The 13,206-nt window shown below is 35.7% G+C and overlaps 1 protein-coding gene across 2 annotated transcripts in view; it reads left to right on the plus strand.

Annotated features, from left to right (window-relative positions):
• Positions 1–10,746, plus strand: part of LOC584025 (sodium- and chloride-dependent glycine transporter 1) — a 47,228-nt gene extending 36,482 nt beyond the window's left edge. For both annotated transcript variants that reach the window (XM_030980574.1, XM_030980575.1), the window contains exons 6-14: positions 258–392; positions 1,274–1,377; positions 1,850–1,974; positions 3,056–3,168; positions 4,138–4,272; positions 4,807–4,906; positions 5,713–5,813; positions 6,531–6,701; positions 8,238–10,746. In XM_030980574.1, the coding sequence (XP_030836434.1) occupies positions 258–392; positions 1,274–1,377; positions 1,850–1,974; positions 3,056–3,168; positions 4,138–4,272; positions 4,807–4,906; positions 5,713–5,813; positions 6,531–6,701; positions 8,238–8,516 (1,263 nt within the window). In that variant the 3' untranslated portion in view covers positions 8,517–10,746. The remainder of the gene's footprint in view (positions 1–257; positions 393–1,273; positions 1,378–1,849; positions 1,975–3,055; positions 3,169–4,137; positions 4,273–4,806; positions 4,907–5,712; positions 5,814–6,530; positions 6,702–8,237) is intronic.
• The last annotated feature ends 2,460 nt before the right edge of the window (positions 10,747–13,206 follow it).

The raw sequence follows: 13,206 nt of genomic DNA on the forward strand, positions 1-13,206 counted from the left end.
ATATGACCATAACTATAAACATGTGAGATACTCTATTTTGATCTAGGGAGAAATCATATATTTTGCAAATTAATAGCGTAATACATTAAGCACGGCGTCAGATAACCTTAGAACATGCTTAGCGGACAATCTGTGTTGATGAGCTCATCAATGTTCCTTCATCCTCGATATAATATATTCATCATCCTAAAAACATACATCCTTTATGATAAGATTGGACCGCTTCAAGTCTTATTTTTTTCATTAATCTGGATCAGGTGGTTTACTTCACGGCTACCTTCCCGTACATCGTTCTCTTCATTCTGCTCATCCGTGGTGTCACTCTCCCTGGTGCTGCCAAGGGAATCATCTTCTACCTCAAGCCAGACTTCCAGAAGCTTGCTAGCCCAGAGGTAAATCACAGAAATCTTCTTGTATTCAATCATTCTTGAGCAAGAACAAACCAGTATAGACTTGAACAAAGTACATGTTGTGACATATTGGTAAAACAAACATTCTTACATCAGTTGCACATGCCTCAGTTTATCTAATTATATAACAAATTTATTGCGTTTGATAGAAAGAACCCGCTCAACTTCATAAAAACGTTTAAGCATCAAAAAACAAAAATCACAGAAATTATTCATTTCATTTCCTAATTTAAATACTTTTGTAGTAGTAGTAGTAGTAGAATGGTTTTTTATTAGACAACTTCAAAATGGTAGCCCTAAAGCTAAATTACATTGCAAGTTTTACAAGTATTAAAAATGATTTTAAAAGGAGATTCATAATTGATATTATTTGTTGAAGTGTTAGTAGAGTAGTAATAGTATAGAAGAAATAGTAGTATAAATAATTGTAGTAGGAGCAGTAGCAGTAGTGATATTAGTAACAGCAATGGTAATAGCTTATGTTAGTAGTAGTAGTAGTAGTAGTAGTAGTAGTAGTAGTAGTAGTAGTAGTAGTAGTAGTAGTAGTAGTAGTAGTAGAAGTAGTCGTAGTAGAAGTAGTTGTAGATCTTTCAAATCGTAGTAGGTGAAATAAAACTAAAGAGAGAGTTCCAGGAGTGAGTTTATTAATTCAGTAGGTCTCTGCAGCCAAACTTCAGGAATGAATTCAGTTAAATTTGATTGATCTCGATGTAATGGTCACGAAAATAAAAGCAACTAAATTAAAGAAAAAATGAATAACGGGGACGACATAAAAGTCCATTTGCAGAGATATCCCACTCCTGACACCATTAATTAGGGAATTCAAATAAATAATGCTTTGACGTTTAACATTTTCTTTATAGCCATGGAAGGATGCTGCAAACCAGATATTCTACTCCCTTGGTATGTCATTCGGTAGTCTCATCACCTTTGCCAGCTACAACAAGTTCAAGAACAACTGTTATAAGTACGTATCATCGATAAATTCCATATAAATTCTGATAATTGGTAGGGTATTTGTTCTGAAGAAGATTGAAATATTTCACTTTAAATTCATCAATGATGTCTATACATTTTGTTCAAAATTCTGCTGTCGATTAAGAGTGGAAAATGAATAAATCGTTCGGGTAAAGAAATATTCCATTTCAAATGAAAATTTTCCCTTGCTAACTGAACGCTATAAAGTAATGATCAATTCGTAAAATAATATTATTAGTTAAATAGTTGTATTAAGCTGAATTATGATGATATTGACAATACCATGAACATTATCATAATTTTTAGTTTCGATTTTATAAGAGTGATAGTTTATTGAACTGTAGATAATAATTTGCATAGTTATATGAACCTTTGAACATTTGATAAATCAGTGAAACTTTGGTATTTGAATGAATCATTTAACTATTGAAAATAAAATATCTTTCTGATGACAACCACAGGGATGCTATCATGGTCTCATTCATCAACTGTGGGACGAGTATCTTCGCTGGTTTCGTCATCTTCTCCGTCTTGGGTTTCATGGCACAGGACAGTGGGCTCGAAGTCAAAGACGTAGTCGCCTCCGGTAATAATTTCTGAATAGGCCTATTATACTTCTTATCAAATCATTGAACAGTATATATTGAAATAAATGTGGAAGAACTTTATCTTGTTGAAAGCTAGGTTATCTGGAGACGGCGCTCCAAATAGCAGAATCTAATTAGATTTTGATGATATTGCTGTGACAGTTTCAACTTTCAACAGACATATATTATATATTGTCCAGTAGCATGAAAAGCTAATTACATTCAATTGATAGGACAAAAGATGGGAATTAAATTGTGAATGGAAGAGGCGAAATTTGACAAGCACAATATCCGACCAAGTTTCCGGTGGTTATCGAGGTTGTGCCGTTATACGATTTGTCCTTATTTAAATACAGATTACAATGAATGATTAATAGAATACCAAATGAATATATTTTGTCCATTGGTGAAATATTCATCTAGTAAATCTATCTAATTAGTGTGGCTTTTGACAACATTTCCTTATTATGTACGAATAGAGTAATTAACTATGTCCCCTTCGACAACCGGAAACCATTGCCATGCTAGTACAATGACAAACGGTTGATATATCCTGCGTCCGATTATGATTTTTTTCGAGAAAAAAAACGAACTTCTTCTTGGGTATTTCATCCCTCGCTGAAAGCCAGAAGGGTGTTAATTATATATGAATTATCTCCCTGATGACGCTGACTGTCTATATTTCATCCTCGATTAAAATTGTTTCCTGAACACGATTGCAACTACCTTCGAAAAATCAACTCAAAGGAAATTTTAATACCATGTTGTTTACCCCATAGAACTCATGTGTGGATTAGCAATTGAATCCAATGATCGGGGTAATAATAATTACAATGTAAATCGCTTAGAAACGTAGTAGTAGGGACTTTTAGATTTGCACGACGAGAACGTGGACTGCCACGTGTAACATCCTTTTAAGGCTATGTGACGTCCTTTTAAGGCACTGCCGAGCATTGCCAGGACGTCACATTGTCACACGTGGCAGTCCACGTTCTCGTCGTGCAAATCTAAAAGTCCCTATTAAGCGCTATACTAAATAATGTGACTAGTATCGTTATTATTTCTCTGTTCCACCATCAGGTCCTGGTCTTGCGTTCAAGGTGTACCCTGAAGCTCTGTCTCGCCTGCCCGTTCCCCAGCTCTGGTCTATCTTGTTCTTCTTCATGCTGCTGACTCTAGGATTAGACAGTCAGGTACAATGGATGCTCCTATCTCTCTTTCAATGGATGTCCATATCTCTCTTTCAATGGATGCCTCTATCTCTCGTTCAATGGATGCCCCTATCTCTCTTTCAATGGATGCCCCTATCTCTCTTTCAATGGATGCCCCTATCTCTCTTTCAATGGATGCCCCTATCTCTCTTTCAATGGATGCCCCTATCTCTCTTTCAATGGATGCCCCTATCTCTCTTTCAATGGATGCCCCTATCTCTCTTTCAATGGATGCCCCTATCTCTCTTTCAATGGATGCCCTTATCTCTCTTTCATAACTAAGAAAGATCATGGATCTATTTATGTGAATTCTTTCCCCTTTATACCTGTACAAAGGTCTTATAAACGCCAGAAGATACTTTAGTGGCGCAGTGGGAAAGAGAACGTGAATTTAAAACATTATGGTGATAACATTTTCAGAAATATATCTAAACATATGAAAACTGTCAATTGATAAGACACTATTTTTTCTTCAAACACCAATTCTAGAAATTTGAATTAGTTTCGTTGCTATCAATAACCATTACAGTTACTTCATGAGTAGAAGTATAGTATGTCACAACATGTACTTTGTTCAAATCTGTTGTTTGTTCTTGCTCAAGAATGATTGAATAAAATTTGAATCAGTTTCGTTGCTATCAATAACCATTACAGTTACATCATTAGTAGAAGCAAGAAGTTACCGTATAGAATGTCACAACATTTACTTTGTTCAAATCTATTGTTTTGTTCTTGCTCTTGAATGGTTGAATACAAATTTTCTTTAAAAAAAAATTCTTGATATCATTTTAATTAATTATCTTTCATTTTCATTATTATCATCATTCGTAATATACTAATATTGATACTATAATTATCATTTTCTTTTGACCTTTTCCTCATTGTGATTATCATTGATATTATTAGAATCTTATAGTAAAATAAAATAAAAAAATTCTCCCCTCTATATAGTTCGCCATGTCTGAAGCATTGATCACTGCCATCGCCGATGAAATGAGTCCTGCCCAGAGGAAGAAGTGGAAGTGGCTTGTTACCCTTGGTGTCTGTGTCGCTCTGTTCCTCTGTGGTATACCCATGTGCATGAAGGTGAGGAATGCAGTTACTTTATTCTATTTAATTCTGATTTCTCTCTAATTTGTGCTTCCATTATCATGTTGCAAATAAGCTATATTGCTCCTATTTATACTAATTTATTCTTCAAATTCAATAAATCATGTTATACTATGTTATATATTACATTATGTGTTCTTAATTATGTTTTTAAACTTTTGTAATTCGGCTAAACGCCGCGATGAAAGTTTTATTTGAAATAAACTATTTTGAATGAATGAATGAATGTTTTTGAACCCTCTTGCAGAAAGGGGCGGATCCAAATATTTTTTTTTTTAAAGGGGCACAATTCTGAAAATCAAGTCGTTAGTAGCAGCATAAGTAGACTTTATAGGACATCAGATCCCCATTAATAATATTTCGTCAGGAGCAAAAATCGCAAAAGGAATCACATGCCAAGTATGGAAAACATGCTCATTCAATGTAATGCATCTCTAAAGTTGTAAAGACAGAACTTCAAGTATAATTGTCTATGATTGTCCAATCAATGCTTCCTTTTTGTTTTTGCAGGGTGGTTTGTATGTGTTCACTCTCATGGACTGGTACTCAGCATATTTCTCGCTGTTCATCATCTCATCTTGCTACTCTCTGTGTCTTTGCTACATCTATGGTAAGCATCTTCTAAATCAGTGTATATCTTGTCGTTGAGTGTTCTGGCAGAATTGGTTTTGTCACCGAACCCGCCGGACGGATTTGATGACGGTCGTCCAGTAGGCCTACTTTTTCGTCAAGAGCAGCAAAGTTACATATTTTCTGTTGACCATTCATCATCAAACATCAGTGGTAGTGTAACACCTGTCAAAATTGTGTTGATCAGATGAACTTTGGTGAACGTAAAAGTTCTCCCAAACCACATAGACTAAAATGCAGGATCCATCCGCTTATAGTAGACATTGGATTTGGGTTAGGGTTAACCAGGCGCGGATCCAGGATTTCTTAGGGGAGGGGGCCCAACTTTTTTCTTTTTTTGCTCCCGAAAATTTGAAAAACGCTCCGGCCAAAAATTCGCTCAGTGGGGGGGGGGGGGGGGGGGGGGGGGGGGGGGGGGGGGGTAGTGAGCACATTTTTTTTTTTTTTGATCCTCAAAAAAAAAATCGATTTGCACCCCCCCCTTGAGCGCCAGGGGGGGGGGGGGCCCAACCCCCCAAAAAGGTAAAAATCACGTGATTTTACATGATTTTTTTCTCAAGGGGGGGGGGGGCCCGGGCCCCCCGGGCCCCCCCCCCCTGGATCCGCCACTGGGGTTAACCAGAACAGTAAAGTTTATAAAGGGACCCATGATATAGAGTCGCGTTGACATCGTTTTTAGTTACGGCAACATTTTCGTTAAGAACACCCAAATTCACCCGCACATATTTTGTTGATCATATAGAAAATTCGCCAAATTGATTCTGTTTTTCTCCTTCATTCTTTTAGGTCTGAAGCGATTTGTTGGTGACATCCGGGCAATGATTGGTTATGACGTCTTCATCTATTGGCAGATATGTTGGGCTGTGCTTTCACCGCTGGCTATGCTGGTAAGGGGAAATATCAAACTTCGCCCATAACTCGTAAAAATATCTTTTGCCGAGGGATGTCTTAACCAAGGAGGTTATACTTATTGAACTGGCTACAGCCCACAATACCGATTACCAACGAGATCTTTAATTTCCGTCTCGTCGACTTTCTGAAAACTTTCCTGACCGTTCATGATACTGAAAACAAGCTGTCAGAAGGCTCACAAGACCCAAATTTATATTTGTTATGGTTTACGTAAACGACGCCCCATGAAACCTTTTTTTTAATGCTGATGTTTTTTTCGTTTTATTGTATTCAGCGCAATTAAACGTGCCATCATTTAACCAAGCAGTTGCCCAAACTTAGTTAAATCAATATTTATTTCACTCGTCACACTCGTCACACTGGTTTTCTCAAGGAAACATTATGGTATTTCAAGTCACATGTACTCTTGGCACTGTTTGATGATATTAAATATATATTAAATATAAGATATGAAATAATATTATGATTAATATCTCGCTTTCAATGATGTTTCTCGTTTCATTCATGTACCCATGATAGGATTGCTAAATGTAATGCCGCGTTGTAAAACACTTAACCTCATAATTCACCATGATATTTCCTTGTCGAACCTTTTGCTCTCACTTTAAATGTGAAGAACCTTCACTTTAAGACGAGCTTTTTTATTATGGAATATCATGCTCACTTTTTTATTTTCTTTCTTCAAACTCTAGCTCATCGTTGTATTGGGCTTTGTATTCTACGTACCTGCTTACTACGGCGATTACGTCTTCCCAGATTGGGCCCAGGCCATCGGTTGGTTAATGGCGTTTGCTTCTTTCCTTGTCGTCCCTGCTTATTCGATCTATGCAATGATCTTCCTAGCCGAAGGCACTTTCCTCAAGGTAAACTAAATAAATATTTTTAAAAAGGAGGGGCGGGGAAGGCTTTCGAAAATTACCTGCATCAGTTTAACAACCCTTCCCATTAATTGAATTGTGCAGACAAGGTAGTGACATAATAATTACGTAACCCGAACACAATGTCTCTAAACAATACGATAGATAATGAACTTGCCTTTAAGTTGTTTAGTTCAAGTTCAAGTTCAAGTTCAAGTTTTATTTCCACATGTGGTTCATAAAAAACAAGTATACATACATGTTCAGACATATAAAAAATGCAAAGTAATACAAAATTAACAAACAATAATATTGAGAGAAACAAATAGCGAACAAAATCTTAAGTCCATAAACACAGAACAACTAAATACATGTAGATATTAAATTTTTAAAAACATGTGGGGGACCAACAAAGGCCAGGGGCCTGTCGAGGCTAATCCCCAGAACAATAAAAGATATTCTGGATATTTTATATATAAAAACAAACCAAAAACAAACCAAAAACAATAGCGACGTACAGTACATGATAAAACGAAATTAAGTTGGCAAATTAAACAGTCAAACAAACAAAATTATATCGTACCACTATAAATTTATGAATTGTTTTTATGAAAAATATACAGTTAAATTTTTCTTGAAAGTATTTGCTATCTGTTGAAGCTTTAAGTCTGTTTTTCAAGAGCATTTTAATGTGTATTTCGAGAGCATTTTAGTTTGTATTTCAGCCAATTTCAACCTCCCCCCAACCCCTGCCCACCGACTGGACAACTACCCCATCAAAAGCTTATTTTCCTGATGCCGGTTGCACACGAGGTGTCATTTCGATTGCGTTATTACCTGCGCTAATTATTATTATTATTATTATTATTATTATTATTTATTCGACCATTCATATATAAAAAGCACAAAAACAATACAGCATAGCAAGAGACAAGTACATAATAAGGATTAACAAACAAAGAGATAAGGGAGCAGCAAGTGGGTCAGTGTGCACAGAAGTGAAGTTCATCACTGTTGCCCGGAGGCATGTGCCCCCACACATGCTTCTCCCAGTACATAATTAAAAATTATATACATAGAATACTGCACATGATAAAAGGGGGAAGATAACAAAATAAACAATTGAACATAAAAAAGTTCATTTAAAAGATGACTCCTAACAATAGAGCCCATGAAGCACATTTAGTGTGTGCAGCAATGTATTGAATGCAATGTTTGCACTGTTCATTTTGCTTTCACTTCTTGTACATGTCACTTGCACAAGGCACGTCAAAGAGAACTTGAGATACAAAATAACGCCTCATGTGCAAGAGGCTAAAGACTAGAGAGTTATTGATTGAAAGAGGTGGTTGTCCAGGAATATCCGGGAATAATTATTGTCCTGGGGTTGTTGTCCTAGGATCAATGTCTAACAACATTATTGGAACATTGGTTGACTGCAATATGATTAAAAGTAATCGTAGACCAATGCAGTATTTATTCAATTAATGCTGAATAATTAATATATTTCATTTTGTCTTTCTTCTTTCTCTCCATCCTCAGCGTGTATCGTTCTTGATGAAACCTACATGGGACTGGGGTCCTGCATCGAACGTTGACCGTATTGATCACGGCTACAAGCCTTTCCCTCCTGGTCGCGGCGGGCGTATACCAGTTGGCTACACGGGAGAGTATGCTACGGAGGCTGACGACGCTGCGGCATACACTTCGTCAAATGGAGTATCCTTCATCTCCGGCAAATACACCCCGACCGAAGAGGGACGGGAGGCTGATACCGCTTCGAATGGAACTCCTCCTCCTGATTACAATACAGTTGCTTAAGGTTGTTCTTAGAAAAACAATAAGCACAAAGGCTTTTCAGAAACCCATTCTGTGGCGATTTCAGTTGCCTCTAGCGTATTGCCTATATTGAAATGTGTTCCATGCCCGCTATGTATATAGGAGGCGTCGTTTTATTGACGTACCGCTGCGTCAGCAGCAGTACTGATGTAGTTTTTGACGCTCAATATGAGCGTCACATCGCACAAAAAGTGAATGCAAAATTCATACTGCAAACATTTCGTTGCGTAATTAACGTACATAATTATGCGCTAATTCACTTATCAGGACTGTTTAGAGTAGCTAATTATAACGCAATAGAAATGACGCAGCGTGTGCGATGGGCATGGCAGTCACCTCCTACATAATCCGCACATATTCTTTGTAGGCAATGCAGTAGGATGTTGAAATGGCCCTAGAGTAGCTTGCTTGAAATTCTTTGCGATCGTGTAATGGTTCTGAAACCACATTTAATATAACCAAATATCCCGCTGTTTATTTCCCCAAATCGTAAATCTTTAATGATGAATATATTTCAAAGAGCCTGTTCCATTTTCATAATCTTATCTTTTTTAATTGTGTCGTTGGTCATATAAAATCCCAAACAGTAATGTTCTACAGTATTGCTGATTACTATACCAAGTAAATGTAAATGTGTCGACAAAATATTATTGTAGGCTATTGTAGACTAATTATAAGGAAAACCGCTTTTCAATCTGTTATGAAGCTCGCCAATCTGTTATGAGGCTCGACAAGGAACTGTTGTATTCATGGTGTGTGGTAGAATCTATTTCATGTATAACATTTTTGTTGTTGAAATATAGATTAACAATCTGTATATATTTTTATAGTGGAAAAAGATTTTCTAGTATATATACCATAAGTACTTCTTTATGCGTCTTTCATTCGATTTGAAAGCTGCATTGTTTTTGGAATGTTTTTTTATGTGTACTTCTCGTCAAAATCTGTGCATTTTCTTCGTCGATACTTCTTTGTGAGTTGAGAATGATTTTGTTCGGTTAAAAATAAGCAGCTAAATTCAACATTCGTTATATTTCTTTTTTTTTTATATATATATCAAACTTTCTTTTTCATTCTCTTTCTCATCACCAACTCTCTTACGTTAACCCTCTCTCTCGTTTTCTGTGCCAAATATATTTTTCGCCATAGGTATACCTGTCTGATCGACTTACTAACTATTACCATTTGTATGCAGTGAAGGGTCTAGTGTAAAGGATTATCTGACTGGCGGAGGGGGGGGGGGGGGGGATTAACAAGTACGAAAATTTTTGAAAAATGCAGACAAGCTAAAATGGGGGTCCATATTTTAGCTAATTTTACCTCGAAATTCTCCGATGACAAAAGGAAACCTGATTTTTTTCTTTCTAGAGCCCTTTTAGGTCTGATTATCTGCACTCATACCACATTCGGTTTTAGCAGAGACATGCGTCACGTGTCATCACAGTTTATGTGCTTTTATTTACAAATTATCTTACCAAAACATGCAATCATAATCGTTTTCGGTCTAATTATTGCTTTCCAGATCACGTATGGGTTATTTTTTGTTAACTTGATGTGTATAGTATGCCAGATCGGGTTTTGCTGGGAGCACATGCCCCCTCCCTCCCCCGTTGATCCGCTACTGGTACAATCTCCTGAAATAGCATTATAAGTGTAGCTCATCCTTCATTTTCTAATTTAACTCGTATTTTCATTATTTGTTTGGATGGTTTTTATGCTCATATTACTTCTCTCAGAAAGACGAATGTCGTATGAGAAATAGGAGAAATTGTTTGCATATTGCACCCCACCATTTAATGTTTCATGTTATACAGTTATATTAACACAGTCTTTCACATTAAGCTTTCGTGTTTTAACGGAGATAAGAGAAGTGTTTCCACTATTTGTATATGTATAATCAAAAATTATATTTTTTTCTTCATCTACTTTATTGTATTTTCTTAAGTAATCAAAACAGGGTACGAATATGCTCAAATTATCAGCCTTAATGTTAAAAAATAAAACGGATATAGAAATCTAAATCGAATTTGAAGTACTATTGTAATCGTTAACAATATGTATATTACGTTTAAGAATGCACACAATTTATGGGATGTGGTTTTATATATAATCAGATGTGTTTATGAAATTGACATAGCTTTTTACAGTATTTTTTCTTTTTGACTTTGAATGAAGATAAAGTGATAGAATGTGAACAAGACAGTATAAGGCAGCTGGATCATAGCTTCTAAAAAGTCATTGGTGCTTTCAGAGATTTTTTATCATTCGTAGTTCTTTAAATAATTGTAAAATGATTCGTCAATTTTATGAAATGCAAACAATCTTTTGCTATTTATGTGATGTAAGGGAGATGTAAGGGAGATTTATGGAGTTGATATTCAACCTGTTTTTAAAGTACTCGGAGTTGTAAATTAAATTTTATTCAAAAATTGTCCAGAGTATTCGTTAACATGTTTATAGTTTATAATGTATATTTTTAAACATTGTCACATCAATAGCGACAAACTCAAACTGTTGCTATAGGAATCATAACGTTGTGTGCCTGATTTTATGTGTTTTATCCACATCTTTCAAATTATTTTCGGTACTTTTTAGAACTATGAATAACAAGAGAGGCTGACGGTGGCGTTCAAGTCACTTCATAATCTCATTCTTAATTGTACGTAAATGCTAAATCATACTGCCCTACCATAATTATGAAAAGCATATTACGTCTGATAGTATGTACCCCGATTACCATGCAACCACTAATGTCCATATATAATTGAAAAGAAAAAAAACTAAAAAAAAAATATTCTTCAAAAAAACGTAATTTGAAAGTGTCATTCAAAAATTGGGAAAGTGCTTTAAAAGAAGGCTTTACTACTGCAGCTAGAAGGGATTAGACCACCCAGAGAGCCATCGAGGTCACTGTGACAGGTGGCTATCTCATTAACTCAGCTCTCATTTAACATAAGAAAAAGAGGATCATGGGGGACCAACAGGCACTGATTTGGGAAGTTTTCTATATAGAGGGAGCAAGTAGCTACAAGTAGGACAGTGTGCCTTTAAAACAATCATGGTTTATTTCGAATAAAATGTGATGTTATCTTTTTTTTCTTTTTTGAAAAATAAAAGGCGCATTATGAAACAGATTGTAAAATCAACCACAAAAATTGACTTGGGGGGATTCTCACTCGATTTTCTCTTTTACTGACAGCCCATGAATTTGAGTCTCTGTATTCTAAAGAAATTAAAAATTACCTTTAAGATGAAGAATAATTTCGGAGAGTCCTAGAATAATTCGCAGGATCGTATATACAGCTGAATTCATCTTGCTGATAATCTAATTGATATGATGTACTTTTATTGGATAACTGGTATATATATTTTCACATCTTTCTATGTGTGATGGGCTTGACTTTATCAGATTGACAATCAGTTTTGTTATTCTTATCGATGATATTCATTAAAATACTTATTCTGGAAAAACAACAGCAATGTCAACATAATTCTGTTATCAAATTTTGATCTCTGACATTCTCACCTTTGTTATTTGGTCTGGCATCTTACCTTTCAAAATTCTTGGAATATATTTTTTTTCAAATATGAAGGTAAAGCTTTTAAACAGTAAAAGTGTAACTGTAAGTGTAACGTTTGATTAATATTTATATTGTTCAGAAAAGGGGAAGAGAGAGAGAGAGAAAGAGAGAGAGAGAGAGCGGGAGAGAGAAATGAGAAAGTAGAAAAAGAAAGAGGGAGAATATCGGAAAGGGGGATAGAAAGAACAGGAATGATTAAAAATAAACTTTATGAATATATATATATATATATATATGAGACTGGAGAAAGATAATAAAATGACAGCAATTCATAAAGGGGAACATTGTATTTATTGTACACTGTTGGTCATAATGGTGGAATAATTTTTTTTACCCCAGTTTAGGGAAAGATTTAAAAAATTTATTTATTTCTAATAGATCTAGATAATGGCATACATTCTCAGATTTTATTGAATATTAATTTGCGAGTGTTTGTTTTGCGTGACTGTTAAATCATATGTGTGCTACTATGCTAATCAGCTAGGGAACCTACGTCCTTAAATCATAATTGACAGTAATGAGGATTAATGCTCACAAAAGGGCACTAATATAGCTGATCGACACGATTTTTATACTGGGGCCTCACAGTAACGAGGCCCCTGAATCATGACTGTGCGCAGTGTTTGCTAGGGTACGCGGCCGCCCCACAAATCCCCCAAAACGAAGAAAATGCAATAAATTGTCAAAAATTCATTGCATTTTCCCCCGGCCCTCAACAGGAAATTTCTCTGTGTGGCCATGACTTGAACCATAATGCGTGGCCCTACAGAAGATTTTTTCATGTAGTTTTAAAAATCCTTCCGTAAACTGGGGTAAAAATAAATATTCCACCATTATGACCAACAGTGTATTTATTGGGTGAATCATATTTTACCAAACCTCTAGACCTACTTAATTGTTCTCACTTGCAATTTGTTTAATCATTAATAATTGTTACCACTGGTATAATCGAAGAAACAAAATGGGGTCCTACTGCATTGGGCTTCTCCAACTACATGTATGTAAATACATCAGAAAAACATGTTCTGCCCATGAACAATAACCCCCTCCCCCACTATGGACCCAGGGTACCCGCCCCTTTCTTCCCAGGT

Source organism: Strongylocentrotus purpuratus, unplaced genomic scaffold, assembly GCF_000002235.5.
Source record: "Strongylocentrotus purpuratus isolate Spur 01 unplaced genomic scaffold, Spur_5.0 spur5_scaffold_11, whole genome shotgun sequence".
Lineage (NCBI taxonomy): Eukaryota > Metazoa > Echinodermata > Echinoidea > Camarodonta > Strongylocentrotidae > Strongylocentrotus > Strongylocentrotus purpuratus.